Source organism: Myzus persicae, unplaced genomic scaffold (assembly GCF_001856785.1).
Source record: "Myzus persicae strain clone G006 unplaced genomic scaffold, MPER_G0061.0, whole genome shotgun sequence".
NCBI lineage: Eukaryota > Metazoa > Arthropoda > Insecta > Hemiptera > Aphididae > Myzus > Myzus persicae.
The window spans coordinates 830515-848926 of record NW_019104078.1 but is presented as its reverse complement, the minus strand read 5'-3'; the positions used below and the strand labels follow the sequence as shown (position 1 = coordinate 848926).

Genomic DNA, 18412 nt, shown 5'->3' with positions numbered 1-18412 from the left:
GAGGCAGCGGGATCTGAGCCCCATCTCACCAGAGAGCTCTGCGTGGTCGTTGCCTTGGATGTTGTCAACCCCTTCAACAGCGCAAAATGGAGAAGGATCGAGTAATCGATGCATGACAAGCGGATGCCCCAGTATCTTATATCCGCGATATAGAGATATCTGAACAACAGGGAAGTTTATTACGAGGGTAGATCATGGATCACTACCTGCGGTGTTCCACAGGGATCTGTGGTAAAACCACTGCTGTGGAATCTCATGTACGTCGATCTGCTCAGCGTGGACCCTTGAGGTTATGTGAAGAGCATGTCGTCTACAATCATGGTCAACTTTGCGGATGATGTAGCGCTGGTTACGACGGGGCGCACCTCCCGCATATTAGATGAGGTGACAAACAATGCATTTGAGAAAGTAGCGGAATGGTAGGCAAGGGCAGGCATAACCCTGTCAGTTTGCAAAACAGAGGCGGTCATACTTACCACAATGAGGGGCTATGATATGCCAGATCCACAAATACTAGGAGAACGCGTGGCAATAAAGGATCAGATTAAATATTTAGGACTGGAACTAAACAGAGTGCTGGGTTTCAGGGCCCACCTGGAGGCGGCCGAGAAGAAGGCGCAGACCACAGCAGTAGTATTGTCAAGATTTATGCCCAACGTGGGTGGCACTGGACAGAAGAAGAGGAGACTACTTGCCACAGTCGTTGAAAGCAAGATATTATATGGTTCGCCGATATGGGTTGGGGCACTCGTACACCAGAGGAATATTGATACTATTCTGAGGCCTCAGAGAGTCCTGGCGCTGAGAACTGCTATGTCGTATAGGACAGTATTAACGGCAGCTGTAACGGTTGTCGCGGGTATTGTTTCGGCTCACCTCCTCGTGTGTGAGAGGTCCGAAAAATAACTTCGCAGAGAAGAAAATGACAAAAATAGGGTAGTGAATGAAGTACGTGAAGCAATGCTCAACAAATGGCAAAAAGAATGGGACCCGAAAGCTTGGATAGGACGGAAACATGGCGTGGTGGACTTCCACATGATACAATTACTGTCAAGACCCGGATGTTTCCGGTACTACCTCCACAGATTCCAAAAAATCGACGAACTATCATGCCTGGACTGTGGGGAACCATCAGAAAACGCAGAGCACGTCATGTTCCGGTGCGCCAGGTAGTGGAAGGAGTGCCGTATCTCGAAAGGATGCTAAACGGGGACCTACAACCAGAGAAACTGGTAGGGTGTATGCTTCACAGCAGACAGAACTGGGATGCGGCAAGGAATTTTATGAAGACCGTACAATCGACAAGGGAAGCAGAAGAACGTGTTAGAAAAGCGAGCAAGATCAGCGGATGCATAAGGATAGGAAGAAGTATACTAAAACTAAATTAATTCATTGGAATTGTGCGCTGTAAGCGAACTTTAGAGGGATAAAGCCCTCTCTTTTTTGTAGAGCGAAGCTCAAAAGATAAACATTTGTCGTAATAATTATGAACCAATAAACGATACGGATACAGGGGGAAGGACGGCCAGAAAAGAGTGAAATGCCCCCCTGTAGCTCCGTAATATCACACACAAAAAAAAGGTTAGGTTAAGTTAGGTTAGGTTACCAAATCAATGCCCTGAAAATCTCTCCCAGATACTATAGAGATACCTCCAGATACCTACACATACCCAGCGCACTAGAACGAAAGCGCCTTCTACCAGCCAGCAAGAAGAGACCTAGAAGAGCATACTACCGACCGAAAATGCTAACTGGAAAATTGTGGGAAAAAAAATCAAAACAAATGGGAAAAAAAACAAAAACTGAGAATAAGCCAAATAGGAGGCGGAATAAGACACTTCTCCCGGACGCGATTGCAGTCAAGCCAGGACACAGAGAAACGGTCGCTAACATTCTCAAGGCGATGAGAAAAAACGTTGACCTAGAGTCGACTGGAGCTCAGATATCCTCTATCTCAGAGAGCCGAAATGGAGAAATATTAATCAAACTTAAGGCTAAGGGCAAGGAGAGAGCAGCCCTAGAAGTGGCTCTACAATCTCAATTGGGATCACGTGCGACGGTGAGTGGTCTTGTGACATACGAGGACGTTGAAGTAAAGGATCTTGACTGCGTGTCATCAGAAGCCGAAGTGGAAAACAGCATACGAAGTGCACTGGGTCTACCAGCGGACGATCAAACGGTCAAAGCTAGAAGCATGTGACAGTCGTTTATGGGTACATAAAGTGCTATCGTCCTTTTGAATGACGTGGACGCCCTCAAAATTCTCGAAAAAGGTCGGATTAAAGTAGGTTGGATAAATGCCCGAGTAAGGCTCAAAGTCAGAGCCACAAAGTGCTTTAGATTCCTGGATACGAGCATACAAGTCACGCATGCAAAGGACCAGACCACTCGGAAGCCAAGGAAAGACACAAAGCTTCAAGCTGCAACGCCCCGCCAAGATGTGTGGCATGCCAGGACATGAAAGAATCCACAGACCACTTCCCGGGTAGCATTAAGTGCGTGGCTTATCGTAGGGCCTAGTCCGAAAGTAAACAAGGTTCTAAAACAGAGGATAGAGTTGCTGCCAAAACTGGCAATACCCTAGAAATCCAGAGTAATGCTTAAGTGCATGCAGATCAACCTGAACTGTTGCAAAGCAGCGCAGGCCCTGCTCCACCAGGTCGTGGCCGAGAAATCGTCCGACCTCATATTCGCAAGTGAACCAAACCGAAACGAGGGTACAAACTGGCACACAGACACAACGGGTAAAACATCAATCGTCAATTTAAAACGAATAAGACTTGACAACGAAGGCATGGGGGAAGCGGGATTCAGGTGGGTCTCTGCCCACGAAATAATGCTATTCTCGTGCTATTGGTCACCCAACTCTTTGTTCGCAGAGTACCTGGATTTTCTGAACAGGCTGGAACGCAGCATAAGAAGCGAACGATCTGAGGCTATCAGATTGCAACGTCAAGCACCACACAGACTGGGGATCTCCGGCGAGCGAAAGGCGTGGAGAAGCTCTGGCCGACATAATCAACGCTCTAGGACTAGTCATCTGTAATAAAGGCAACAGTAGCACTTTCATCAAAGGGAGCATAATCGATCTGACCATAGCAACGACAAAATTAAGTCATAGGGTTTCGGTATGGAGAGTCCTAGAAGAGGAATCCCTCAGCGACCACTTCTACATAGAGTTTGACATTTACCTTGGCTCCAAAAACAGCGGCGCCCACAAAAAAAGATTTCGAAAAATCGACTTAAAAAAACTGGAATCAGCATTTACTTCAGTCAGATTCAATCAAATTGCGAATGCTGAAAACAGCTCCCTAGCCCTCACGGAGGTTATACACGAATGTCGGACCGTCGCACCATCAGGTAGTAGGACTAGGTAATCAGTCCACTGGTGGACCTCTGAAATCAGCGCACTCCGCAAAACAGCCAACCATCTGCGCAGGGTTTTCCAACGAAAAATAAAACTGGTCGACCGAGAAACAGTACTACTGATACTACTGAAGGAGAAGACGCGAAGGCAGAGAAGAGGAACTTAGTGCATGGAGAAAACTCTGCAATCTAGTCGAACACGACACATGTGGACTATCATACAAATTGGTAGGTTAAATGTAAATGTAAAATTTTTTCCAATAAACGATGGTGTATGCGGCGGTCATCAAAACCGCACACTTACCGACTACCGTTCATAACCGCACATTTTACATCGTTCAATACCGCACACATTTATTCTATTGTTAAAAAGGGAAATTTGGAAGGTCGATAGTTCAAAACCGCACACATTTCATTGACAGTTAAAAATTAAACATATTTTATTGTTATTAATTAAAAAAATAATTTAGTGTTAATTTTGTTGTTATTAAAAAATAATTTAGTATTAATTAAAAATCATAATATAAATAATTCAATATATAATTAAATTGAAATAAACTTACATCCTAATGTTTTTAAATAATCAATCAAGCTAATTTCGTTGTTAATGAAACGATCATATAATTTTAAAATAGATTTTTCTTTCTCCCTGCATACTTTGCGTGTACGGTTCACGTTGCCGTTTCGTATGAGGCGAAATTTGGTTTCAGTAATTATTTGTTGTTGTTTTAACACATCTATCTGGAAGAAAAAAAAACAAAAATAATTTAATAATAACTCAAAATATATTTATTATTTTAAATTCATATTCTTACTGAATGAAATATAGTAGGATGTGGAACATACAATGCATGCCTAAGTTGACTATGGTAACTTTCTGCACCGTTCGTCGTTCTTGTACTTTTATTGGGCTCTTCTGCCCACACATTAGTGAAAAATTATTAGTCTCAATATAATTATCCAATATGTAATCAGCAAAATCATAATATTGTTTTTCTTCTGAACAAGTAGCCATTATCTCAATAAACGACTCAGAAATCATATATGATAAGGCAAACCAAAAAAAAGTTTTAACCATAGTCCAGATTGTGAATTTTTATCGTCGTAGTTTTTTTTTTAATATTGGAATGGAACTGATTTTTCTGTACCATGCTTGACCAAGGTGGAAACGACAGGCTTTAATAATAATTAAAGGAAATACTTCTTTAGCAGCAATGTGAGCACCAAGTTCAAAATCTAATAGTAAGAGTGAAGGCTGGAATACACTATTGGCATTATTTAAACATAAGTCTTATATTGTTTCCCACATTTGTTTATAAATATCTTTTGTTTTTGATGGCAAAAAACAAAAAACAAGTGGTACGTAATAATTTTTACAAACGCCGTGGATGGTATATTTTTGATAAAAATGTTTCGGGCAATAAGTAAAAGTTCCGTCTGCTAATATAAATTCAATTTCATTGCATAAAAATTGGAGATTTGTTTTACATGTCACTATTATTATTTGAGTGGACTCATTCACAAACACAAATTTTTCACCATTATTAAGTGTGATGTTTGATTCCTTTACCTTATTAAGAGCATCTGAGAGTGACACAGGCACAGGGGGTAGAAGTTTTCGTCTTTCACGATACATAGACTGTCTCATAGCATCAATATTATCTACACTCACTGAAGACGTACATAATTCTTTCCTTATATTTTTTAAAGGTTTTTCGTTTAATCCAATTTCGATTTACGTTTAACGGCACATCGAATTTCTTTTAATTCTGGGTTAATTTCATTTGTTTCATGGTGATGTTCACTTTTATTTTGTTTGATGAATACATTTACATTTGAATTTGTCGTCACCATAACACTACACAACTTATTATTGCAACGCCAAACTAAGTCCCCGGAATTTTTATTAGTACGAAAAATTCGAAATGAATACTTTTGGTAAATTATTGATTGCGCACCTTTATTGTTTGTGTACACTTGTATCACGTCATCCATTATTCGAATTCGATGTCAAATTATTAAATGTAAAATTACTATAAAATATATACGTGAAGTCGAATACAGTCGCGATCACACTAAATGTTGTTAACTTATTAGGTACTAATATTTGGAAAATAAAAACCATAATCGTATATTATTTTATTTCTTAAACGTGTAGATATAGCAATCTGCGTATAATCCCGAAAGTTTTATTTTTATTATTTTGTGATCTTGATTTAATATGATTAACTGGTATGTGGTACTAAACGATAATGTTATTTAAGATAAATGTATACGTTATTTATATATATATCAATGTGTGCGGTATTGAACGGTTTAATTTGGCGGACATATACTTATTAAGATAAGAAAGTGTGCGGTTTTGAACGACGACCTGTTTTTGAAAGTGTGGGGTTATGACTTATGAACGACGCCCGGTGTATGGGGGTAAAATGACCGGAAGGTCAGTCCCACCCCATGCACCGGTTCAATGTTGTAATTGACTGGTGTATCAATATAGCAATAACGAATTAACTTTATCAGCAAAATGCTAGACACACAACTGTACACAACGACTACGTGAGCACAAGTGAAAAAAACCCTTTAAAGCCACTTAAAAACTTCAGCAAACTTGCTGATCATTGCCTTCGTGGGCGCTCATTTCTGAATATTGCACAGCTAACCGTACATCCATCAGTAGTTTCTTTTCTACATTTACGAAAGTCATTTTGCTAGTACATTGTATGTTACAACAAAAAATAACTTTACTCAACTTTTATTTCACGAAAGGTATTTAAATCGTATACAATTGTGCTCTATCAGAGAATATTGAGTACAGTATGGTATCTATAATTCATTATGATTCCCCCGTGACCCCCTTTTTTAAAGAATTATTCAATAATAATGTGCAAAGCAAATTATTTAAATATTGAATTAAATCACCTAATCAAATATCTTTATAACTGAAATTATTTTATAGTAGTTATTCAATTATTAAAAATATTTCCATTCCAATTGTTTCTAGACATAGTCCATACATCCAAAGTTGAATCAGTCCGTAGAGGAAGACGAAGTTAATACTAATGATTTTTTCAATATGGTTAATACAAATATTATTTAAAATTATTGTTATAAACTGTAGTTGTACATCTTATATGATAACACTTATATTTTTAATGGAGAATGTCTAGTTTTCATAAAACAATTTTTCACATAAATGATTCATAATATTAGTTATTGGTGATAGTACTTTTAGTTATTATTTACGTTATTTTTGATTTTGGACAGTGAATCATTTAGTTACGTAGATTTTTCTTGCTCTCTTCAATTAAGTGAACAATTAATTGAATGCATTAATTGTAAAAGAAGCTATCACAATCATTGCCATATGCCTCTGATTTCTAAGAATGTTATTCACGAGTAATTAAAATTAAAATTTATTAATATAATAATGTATATATTATATTGATATTACACTATCTAGATTTAAAAATTCTCACAAAGTTATAACATTATTTTAAATTATAATTAAATATTATGCTTATAGACGAAGTCCATTCTCATTTTGGAAATGTACAATGTGTAGGTAAACATCCTAAATTATTTTCCGAGGTTCTGGAAGATCTGAAATCTACTACTAATTATAGTACATCAATTGGTGAACCAGGACGTAAAATTATTGAGCGTATATTAATGGAACTGTTTTGTTAAAATATTGATAGTGTTAATTACAAAGACTGCCTCGATAAGAGAATTGTAAGTTAAGTACTACTTTTTGTTTTGAACAATGGATTTTTTATAAAAAACACATTATTATTCTAATATAGTATCCATCATTTTAAGAAAATATATCTAATCCAATATCATTGAATATTAATTAGAACCATTTAGAATCAAATACATATTATACAACACTCATTCACTCATTCATTTTTTGAATGTAATGATGCTTTATCATGTAAGTATTTAAAGTCAAATACTATAGGTATTTCTAAACCTTAAAAACTCTGTTATTAGTAATTATAGTATATTAAAGATTTAAAATAATATTTGATTACAAATTATTATTATTATTATATTACTCATCGAAATTGAATAATAAAAAAAAAACAGCTAATTTAAAGGGATTCAGACTGTTTATAAGGAGTTAATATAGGCAATTCTGAAAGTGCGCTCGTGCGTGTTGTGTAAATGTGTGTTTAGTAAGGTATCATACATAGTCTGTATGACTATAATGAATGTAAAATAAATTGCTTTCTTTGTCAAAAAGTTGAGAGATGTATTAACTAACCAAGTTATTTGATACAATATCTGAAAATATATTTGAATTTGTCATGGAGCTCGCTTGAAATCATTTTTCTTAAGCTAATTTTTTTAATTCAATATTAGTGTATACAATTCAAAATTTGAAAGAGAATGTCAGATCACTTTTTGTATTATTTACTTTTACTTTTGGAGGAAAAAACAGCTGAGATTAAATGCCCTTAAACTTGTACTAAATGTATAGGTTAATTTACAGTAATAAAGTACCAAATTATTCTAATTCATTATAATAAAAATTACTGAAGAATTTATTTAATGTCAATGTCTTCATCTATATAAATAAAAATGTATTTCCGCATATCTGTAGATCTGGAGAATAGCTCTATCAAATTGGCTGTTTTTTTTGTAATTGTCAGAACAATGTTAATTTGAGGTTTCTTTGGAAAATCTTCCGGAAGAGTCGGAAATTTGGATAAGGAAAAATAAAAATACTTTAGTGTTGAAATTTTTCCCATAAAATTAAATAAAATTCTACGATTATAACCCATTCATTTGGGTACTTTTTCAAAAATTGACAAAACGTATGAACTTAAAATTTGGAAGGTTTCTAATTCTCTAGATGTGCTTTTACAAAAACTGATTCGGAAAACCAAAATCGAATATTTTTTTTGTATTTTAAATGGTTAATTTAATAAGTAGCTTTTAGTAAATAGTAATATATTCTATATTATATATAATAAAAATTGAGTTAAATTTTTTTTGGTTGGGTTTAAATTCCATGTGATTTTTGATTCTGAGCGGAGCCATGAATGTATTGATTTTAGAATGATGTGTGTTTTTTTCTTGATGTATTTGTTTTTTGTGTCTGCCATTACGGTTTGGAGCAGTAAAAGTGCTTTGATTTTATCAACAGCAACTTTCCAGGTAGGACACTGAATCTAGTTGGTGCATTCAGGAGGTCAAAATTTAAAATTCCCAAACGTTTTCAAAAGCGACAGGAAAAATTAACAAAAAATTAAGTAAAATAAACGGGAATTTTTAAACAAATCTAGTTAAAGAAAAAATCGATTTTGATTTTTAGTGTAACTCTAACAATAATTACCTTATATATATGACATTTTCACCGAATATTTGTGTTAACATTTCCTATACCTACACCATACAATTTTCAAAATATTTTGACTTGTGTTAAACTGTTTATAGGTATATGAAATTGTCAATAAATTTTTTTTTTCGCTCGTTCAAAAAAACTAGTAAATGTAACACAAGGTTCCTCGTAAGTTTCTATTAGTGGAAATTAGAAAAAAAGTTGATCCACAATGATTTTTTTATGAGCATTTAAACTTAGAATTTTGACAAAATTCGTAAAAATCATGAAAATTAGTAAATTATTTGGAGGTAGAAATTCATAAAAAAAATTTTTTATATCTTATATGTAGTCATTTAATACAAGATTCCTTATAAGTTTGTCTACCTTTAACAAAATACAAATTTCTACTAGAAAGTCAAATTAATTTTTTATGAGCGTTTGAAGTTCAAATTTTGACATTTCATATTAACACAAAGAATAACGTTGATCATTTTTAGTGGCGTGTAACATAGGGTACAAGTGTTGCTCAAGCAACACCTTAAATGTGGATGGAAGGGTATTGATAGAAGTAAAATAGGACATTTTATAGGTCGATATAACAGCAGTGTAATGAGGGGTAGGTCACCTAAGATTATTTGAGCAACACCTATTTTTTTTATGATATACGCCACTGATCATTTTGTTGTATTTCGGTTCCAAAACAGTTCAATTTTACATAGGTATGTTTAATATTTTTCTATCATCATTGATATTTTAAGGATAATTTTAATTCAACTTCTAGGCTACCATATTAATAATAAGTAATAACAATATAAAATATCCTAGACGGACATACCATTTCCACTCAGAATCGTTAACGTATACAATGATATGATATCATTGAATTTAAATTTAATATACCATCCATTACAGAGACCTTCTAGACACATGATGTACAGCAGAACGTCATCCACTTACCCACTTTTTTTAATTTAGTTTTTAATTGATAATAATGTACAATGGAATATCAATTAACTGCCATAATAAGTGGTGGTAGCGTGGAAATTGCTTTTTTCGTCCCACATGAGTGTCCCTTGACAGTTTTGGTGGGGGAGGGGTGAACCTATAAATTTAAATTTTTATTATTATTATCAAAATTATTTTGATCATTATTATTTGTTGATAATTAAAGTAATTTCATGCATTAAAAATTGTTATGGTAATGGTGAATGCCCCTTCGCCCCTTCCCCTTGAGGACGAGATTGTCGTTCCTTAGCATACTCATTATTTGGCAACCAAGAAAAATCTATTATTTATCTTTTATTCTAATAAGAGTATTATACTCGGTGATTATTGATTATGTAATGAATAAAGATTTCATCATTGGTGATCTTCCTTATAGTTTACCTATTAGCAACTCATAATTGTAAATATTACAAGTATTAAATAAGTACAGTTAGCATGAGTTTCCTACCTAAGTGGCTAATTTACACTAAATTTAGATAGCTCATCGTCAGATCTACCTGACATAATGCTTACATATTTTCCGCGATCCGACGTACTAAGATTGTCACCCAAGTGACCAAATTGCGTATTAGTTCATTCTCACTTGAGGGTGTCTGACTTGCTAGACACTCGAATAAGGTTTTCGACTTTACACATTTTACATACAAAGAGGCATAGGATATGCGACGGCACAAAGCACTTAATCTGCTGTAGGAATATGACATACTATTATAGTATGTATCTACATTTTTCAACAAATAAGTATATTTACAATACTTCTAACATAGAATTTATGTATTTTTCAGCCAATTGATGGATATTATGATTCAGCCTTGATAGGCTTCTAACTTCTTTAAATACAATGATCGACATTTGGGTACCAGATCTGAGTACTAGAAGAAAATGACAATTCGTGTACAATTGAATGAATTTGAATCAAAAACTTATATAAATGTGAAAATTCTGGTTTTATTGTTCATTTCATTTTTAAGTTTTACCCATTAAACAATTTAAATTTTCAAATATTATAGATTTTGGTTATAATTTGTAAGTATATAGTAGTTACCGAATTTATTATTTTAATAAAATATAGGTACCCATTTTTTTAAATTTTCAACCATCACATGAGGAGGAGGAACACCTTACGCATTATTTCCCCTCCAATATAAGTACTTTTTAATTTTAAGAAGTACATGTATAATATTCATAATATAACGTGTAACAGAAAGATTTAACAAATAATCATGTCATGAAATTCCCAGAAATAAAATTTTGAAAAAAATGATTTCCAAAAAAATATTAATATTATAAATATAAAATGTTAAAAAACCAACTATTTGACTTAGGTAAATGTTTTTATTAGCAAAATTGATCTTATAATCAGATTTAAAAATTGGTAATTTTGAAATTCTCCAAAAAAATTTGAATCAAATCGTTTAAGAGATTGTTGAGACAAGGAACATAGAAATAAATGTCACATAAGTCGTTTACAGCATAATTCACAAAACGAATACAATAAAAAGAGCGCGGATAGCACAAGGGAACTATCAAGAGAGAGAAAGCGGTGATAAGCACCGTGCTGTCACAATTTTATTTTGATAATATATTTATAATGATTTTATTTATATTTGTAGAAACAATAATTTTTCACAAAATTTAAATGTTTAATCATAAGCATAGTAATGAATTTCAAAGAAGAAATCCTCAATACCTTGTGCATATTAAGTATTTGTATATTTTTAATGGTCAAATTATTTAATGCGAATATTTCTAAAATTCCTTTATTGTATGTAACATGAAAACAAAAAAAACCCTAAGGTACAAACAATAGTAGTCAAAAATAATATAGCATTTGTTGCTTATTAATAATGTTTGTATTATTTAAATTTTAAATTATTATGTATTTATGATGTTTTTAATGATGTTAGATTTAGGACATTTATATTTTTTAATTTTCATTAATTTTTTTATGATAAATTAAAAGTTTAAAATAGTGTACAATTAGCTTATGAAAGGTAATATATATAATGTTTAAAAATAAGTTATAGTAGTTTATATTTGTTCATGTTTGCTTTTATTGCAATTGGCAGCATTTTAAAAGTAGGTTATTATTATAAACTAAGACATATATATTAGAAGTTCAAACATCTTGTTAAATTGTCAATAAATTAAAAAATATGTGCTTATTTTTTAAGAAATTTAAGTTGTTGCCTAGTAATAGCTAATAACCAATAACATTATGTAGATACTTCTTTAATTTAAATTTTATTAATTTATTAAGGCTTATAAATTGTAATACAGTTTGGCTGTAACTGTATTATTTAAATTTAAATATTTTCAAAGAGTAAACGAGTAATGGAACATTTATGTAAAATGTTATCAACTATTGTTAAGTAAATAATCATTTTAAGATGATGAAAATAACTTTTTATGAAAAAAAAAATTGATGTTCAATAAAAAAACTTGCATATGAAATGTAAAGAAATTGAATGACATGATATAATCATATATTCACATATTATAATCTATAAATGCACTTAGTCTTTAATTCAAATGTATGACTTTTATTGGACCACTGATAAAAGCAAGTGAAAATAATATAAATATACCAATGTTTTATCATTGAACATATCACAAAATACAAATTAAAGGACTCTTGAGTTTAAATACTCTGTTCAAAATAAGATTGTAATTGGTGGCCAACTTGTTCTGGTGGCATGTGGCTTTGTTCTAAGTCACTGGCCTCGAACGTGGACTCAGTGGGGAATGCATATGTATGTGACGATCAAGGACAAAAACCTATCACTACCGAGGTACAATCTCATTTTGAACAGAGCATTAAGACCCACTAGGGTTGCTCAATACTAGGTTTTTATAGCACACACACTAAAAACATGGTAATAATTAGAAAGTTATATTGATATATAATAAATAGACTATTTTTGTATTACAACATCAGATTATATTTTTAATATATAATTTTTGTATTGATTAAATACAATATTAATTATTATAAAATATTTACAATAGATATACATAGGGTAATACAATACTTGGATGAAAAAACTAATTTTACTGCTGAAAAAAATAACACTACTATAATATATAAATGTATGATAAATTATATTTAATATAAAAGATAATTCTACATAATAACATGTCAACATAAGGATAATTAAAAAAACGCAATACAACCAAATTAAACAATTTGTTTTTTTGTTTAGCTTAGCAAATGTCAAAAAAAATTCTTTAAAACAATTTTTAATTTAATTAAAAAATAATTGTTTAAGCTGAATATTTTTTTAATAGTGGTATTCTTATGAATGAATAAAAAAATGATTACAGTTACTCTTTTGCGTCTCCAATTCCATCAGCATTAATAGCAAACATTGCTTCAGACTCTGGTAAACAAGGAGAATCATAAATCTTGCAAATTCTTGTTTCTCCTCTGCCTTTACGCAAATACAATCTAGTAGTAGATGCGTGAGCCATTATATTACCACCAACTGGTTTTTTTGGATCTGCTGCAAACATAGAAGCACCATCCACTTGAGCAACTACTTGATTGGTTATTACTACTGCAACCCCAAACTGAAAAAATATTGTGTAATATTGATATTATAAAGTGAGATGAGACAGATGTGTTGTTACTATCCTATGATGAAACAATGCCACAGAATTGTTTTCCTTACACAAAGGATAATATGTGGGTCATCCACTATCAAAACCTTATTTTAAAAATGTCTATGACTGTGACTTATGACATAGTTTATTTAATACCAATTAAATAACTTAATTCATATAACTAGTAAGTATAAATATTTTTCCAAAGAAACTTTTAAAATAAAAGAACATAATATACTACATAATTGAACAATAATCTTATTTAAAAAAAATCCTATTCTTGAAAAGTATTTAATACATTTGCTTCAATAAACATAGCATTTAATGCTTTATAAACAAATTTGAAATTTAATTTTTCTTGGTTTTAGATTTGAAAAATCATAAATAAATGTTCATGAATAAATTCGTGTTTCGAAGTCTATTCTAATAACAGGAGATTCTTAAGTAATTTTTAATTTCCAAGAAATCCTCTCTGTAGTTGCAAAGAGTTTTACAAGCTGCTAGAATTTAAGAGGACTTTTTATTCATGTATGTAAAAAAAATATAGTAATTTTTACAAATATATAAAAAAAACCATTTCATGTCAATTGTATACTCTTCTTTAAGTGTTTATTTTTAGTTACTTCCTACAGTTTTTAAATTTGGAGTGTAAAATCCTAATCAATAGTGTTTTTTAAGTTAACACAATATCATATAATTTCTCAATTAAATCCCAATCTTCTGGAGAAATTTTAAGGATTAGGATAAAATCAGAAGTAAAAATACTTTCTACAGATTATAATTGGGCTATAAATTTCATACAAATAATATTAACGATATAACGATATTGTTAAGGCTATAATTCATTAGTTTTCATTTGCATACAATAAAATACAGTCTTCTATGTCCATCTGCATTATGGTTATTACTTTAAATTAATTAATAGAAAAAAAACATAAAAATAGATTATTCTTATGCAAAATGATTACTTAAACTATATGAATTATTAATTTAACATTTTTTTAAGTAGCATAAAATGAGGGCCTCGAAATAGCATGGGAGAAGTGTCCTCATATTTCTGCAGCATTATTACGATTGCCTGGGTGGATATTACAGTACTGCGGTGAAGAAAACATGGTAAAATATTATAATTTAATTTTTACCTCATCTGCAAGACGTAATAACATTCTGAGGAATCTGGCCAAATGATTCTGTCTGGCAGATAATTCACCTCTGCCAGAATAATCAGTTCTATATAAAGCCATGGCACTATCCACAATTAATAATGCATACCTGAAAAATAAATGGTAATTATTCACAAACTTGCACTTATAATAAATATTAAATAATTGGGTTAATTAAGCTATAAAAAAAATTTACTTTTTATGGTAAATAATTTAATAGGTAGTTAAGTAGTCATTTAATTATTGATGTATTTTTTCTACTTGAAAAGTTGTCACTTTTAATTGCTTTTAACACAATAGTTATAAAATCAATGAGTATTTTAAATGTTAACGCTTCTATTTGAAGTACCAAATTATTTATACTTTTTCTTGATCTGTCAGTGGTTGTGCTGTATTTCATAACACGATTCGCCCTAAGTGAGCTCACTATAGTTTTAATTAGGATATTATTCAAATCTTTAATGTTAAAATTAATTGAAGTTTGAAAATGATGAATTGTTGATGGAAAACACTTAACCACTGCGATCACATTGAGATAAATAATAGTTAAAGATTATGTACAAGATTATAGTTATAGTATAAAATATTTTACCTAGATTCAGCCATCATAGCGCCAGCTTGCAATAATAATTGTGTTTGGTGATCTGTATTATATGCTCTGGCACAAGCAATATTATCAAGTACATCACTTCCTACCAACTGATATCTTTCAGCTACTGAAAGCAATCTTTCTGGCCGGAATGTACCTTCAGTGTCAATATAGAGACATTTTCCTTCTCCTCCGTTTTGACCAATAGGTAGCTAAGAAACACAAAACCTATATAGTAATTTATTCCCTATAAAGAGTGTTTTTTTTTTAAAGCTATATTTGATGTTCAACAAATTTTCTAAAAACTAATAAAATATGAAATTCTGCCAAAGTTTGAAGATAATAAACCAAAGTAAGTTCTCAAAATTTAGTATTTGTAATTTTAAATAACTTCAAACAAATTTATTATCTTTACCTGACAAGTTACAGCCAAAGTATGGCACAACTGTGTTTTACCAGTTCTAAACTCCCCAAATATTTCTGTAATTGATCCAGTTTCAATGCCACCACCTAATAAACGGTCTAATTCTTTTGAACCGGTAGTCAATTGAATAATTTCAGATCTCTTTAGATGAAATATTGTAGCAGAAGTAAAACCAAGTGGAACCATTTTTGATGCTTCAGCCTATGATGAATAATTATGAACATGTAGAACAGTTTCATCATCTTTAAGATAGTTGTTATAAAAATCAAAAAGAAAATGTTTGAATATTATATTTAAATAGTATACCAATATTTTATCAGCTTTTGCTTCACTTATGCCTTTAATGGTAATGAGATGTTTTTTTGTTGCAAAAGCAATAGATTCTATAGTGTGGTATCCAGCTTCTTGAAGCTTTTTAATATCTCCACCAGTAATTCCTTGACCCTGTACCATTTCATCAACATAATTAATCATCTCAAATACAATATACAAGAAAATTAATTAAAACAAAAATTGTTCATAATTTCAATTATAATACGTACTTATATACTTACTCACTATAAATAGGTACATTTAATATAAGTTATTAGTTTAATGTATCGAACTATTCAACATTCTAAACTGTATTAATTTAATAAATAACTATAACAAATTTTACTTCGAGTTTTGAGATAAGTAATGGTCCATCATCTTCTTCATGATCATCAACAACGGCTTCTTCAACATGTGAAGTAGATGCCATAGCCATATTGTATTAAGCCAATATTATATTGACTGCAAATAAACAAACAAATTTACATTATACGCAAAACGAAAAACTTTACTTAAACTATCTTATTCAGATATATAACATTTTAGGATCTTCCTTATCAGACGTGAAAAATCATAATATTTAATATGAAAAAAAAGAAAATCGACAAACTATATTTAGTCTAATCAGTGATGACCATTATTTGTATCTCCAGTAGGCCATAAGAGTAAAATGTTGCATTTATGCAGGCCACCAATGATCAGAGTCGGATTGAATAGATTTGAAATACCGTGATTTCTAAGATTTCAAAATTTCTCAAATGATTTTATTAAAGTGTAGTATAAAGTAACAAGAGTCTTTATGAGGGATTAAAGTTTAATTTAGACAACTTAAGGTATTTAAACATAATGTAATAACAATTTTAGTTCCTTTGTTTGTAATTCAAAAAATATCATTTGTTGGGACTAGAAATTTTGTATTATTGTACATTTGTAAATTGGGCTACAGTAAAAATAATTTTTATACACATCGATCATAATGATGGTATGAAAAAAAGTCTTGGGGAAAAAAAGTCTCGGTGGAAAAAAGTATCAGGGAAAAAAAGTTATATTTTTATAAAAAAAATATATCATTGAATCGTAGTCGTATTTAATCGTTGTAGCTTAATATTTTGAAATATATACACATAGTATATCACATAAAGTTAGATGACTAAACTTATACTATCACTCTGTATAAAACGTTATTATTGTGTGAAAAATATGTTCCTGACAAGTCATCTAACATTGTGTGATATACATATTTCAAAATTTTAAACTACAACGATAATCATTTATATTATTTATATTATTATATTTATGTAATATTATGTGTTATTTTTTAAATACGACTACGATTCAATGACATATTTTTTTTTATAAAAATATAACTTTTTTTCCCTGAGACTTTTTTTCCACCAAGACTTATTTTCTTTGAGACTTTTTTTCCGGGACTTTTTTTCCCCGAGACTTTTTTTCCGTTCCCCGATCATAATATGATAGTCATCTTTATCACTACTAGTTATTCACCTATTCTATTGTAATCGAATTTGTATTTGTAATGTATACTACCTATATACAATGTACTACATAAACTCATAAAGAATATTATTTATACCACTATTATATTACTTATATATTTTTATAATGTATACTTTTTTCTATAGGTTCTGATTTGAAGCGGTTCACTGAGATTTGTCTGTGGCTTGCCAGTTCTATCCGAGCCCCTCAATAACAGAAAACTAAATATTATAATAATGATAAAAAAAAGAAATTTAAATACCCTAGAAATAGTTATTGTACTTGTTATACACATAATTTCAACTTAAAAATTGGTTGTGAGCAATTCTTATAAGGCGAGGACTTGGCGGGACAAAGGCTGATCATCACATTGCCAATTAGAAAAGGAAAATCCTATTATAACAAATTAACTGTCCAGTGTAAGACTAATTTTCAAAAACCAAAAACAAATTATGTTACTTGATAAACACTATAACAAGGTTTACACAAAAACGATACTCTTTTATATTTGACGTGGAAAGTTCAGTCACATTGTTAAGTGAAGCGACGGACAGAAAAAATAAACATTTTGATTCGAGTAAATCATACATTCGAGTTTGTTAAATATGTAGTAGAAATGATCGGTAAATCACACACATACAAACACGACAAGCTAGCGATTATTCAAACATACGTTGATAATTGTTTGAAAAAATAACTAACACTTACCGGTGATTGATTCGATCGAAATTGGAGTTTGAACTCTTTAAAGACGTCGGAGAGCACGATTAGTTATGTGGACAAGAAACCAAAGAAAAAACAACTATATTTGTATAATGCCTACTTATTGTAAACTGCGATGCTGTTGCGCTAAGTGTGGTTAGGTGTTGGAATAGTAAGTTGATCAGTCGCAGACGCTTGACCGTATTGTTTAAAATGTTTGTTATCATCAACGGTCGGGAACGAGGACAAGGCAAATGGGCGCGAAACGACAGATGATAGAGTATTATATCGCCGCCAGGATGGAGACGATACATCTGTACCGAAAACTCGGAAACGTCGAAAATCTGGATGATTCCGTATATTCCTCTGTTGGACATCTGTCGATTTGATAAACGACAATAAAGTACAACACAACATTT

General features: G+C 31.2%; 2 protein-coding genes and 1 pseudogene across 3 annotated transcripts; 1 reads left to right on the top strand and 2 right to left on the bottom strand.

The window, feature by feature from the left end:
• The first annotated feature begins 480 nt into the window (after positions 1 to 480).
• On the top strand, positions 481 to 906 carry LOC111038423. The gene has a single exon (XM_022321512.1). The coding sequence runs from the start codon at positions 481 to 483 to the stop codon at positions 904 to 906; it is 426 nt and encodes a 141-aa protein (XP_022177204.1).
• Positions 907 to 3953: 3047 nt separating this feature from the next.
• LOC111038428 lies at positions 3954 to 4459 on the bottom strand (annotated as a pseudogene).
• Positions 4460 to 12788: 8329 nt separating this feature from the next.
• LOC111038405 (DNA repair protein RAD51 homolog A) lies at positions 12789 to 18309 on the bottom strand. Of its 2 annotated transcripts, none has more exons than XM_022321478.1 (7): positions 18000 to 18309; positions 16141 to 16256; positions 15789 to 15926; positions 15474 to 15683; positions 15062 to 15270; positions 14449 to 14578; positions 12789 to 13273 (listed from the first exon to the last, which is right to left on the bottom strand). In XM_022321478.1, the coding sequence occupies exons 2-7, from the start codon at positions 16228 to 16230 to the stop codon at positions 13028 to 13030; spliced, it is 1023 nt and encodes a 340-aa protein (XP_022177170.1). In that variant the 5' UTR covers positions 16231 to 16256; positions 18000 to 18309; the 3' UTR covers positions 12789 to 13027. The 2 variants fall into 2 exon arrangements, with proteins under 2 accessions (XP_022177170.1, XP_022177172.1); XM_022321480.1 differs by lacking the exon at positions 18000 to 18309 and adding an exon at positions 17426 to 17533.
• Positions 18310 to 18412: the final 103 nt, after the last annotated feature.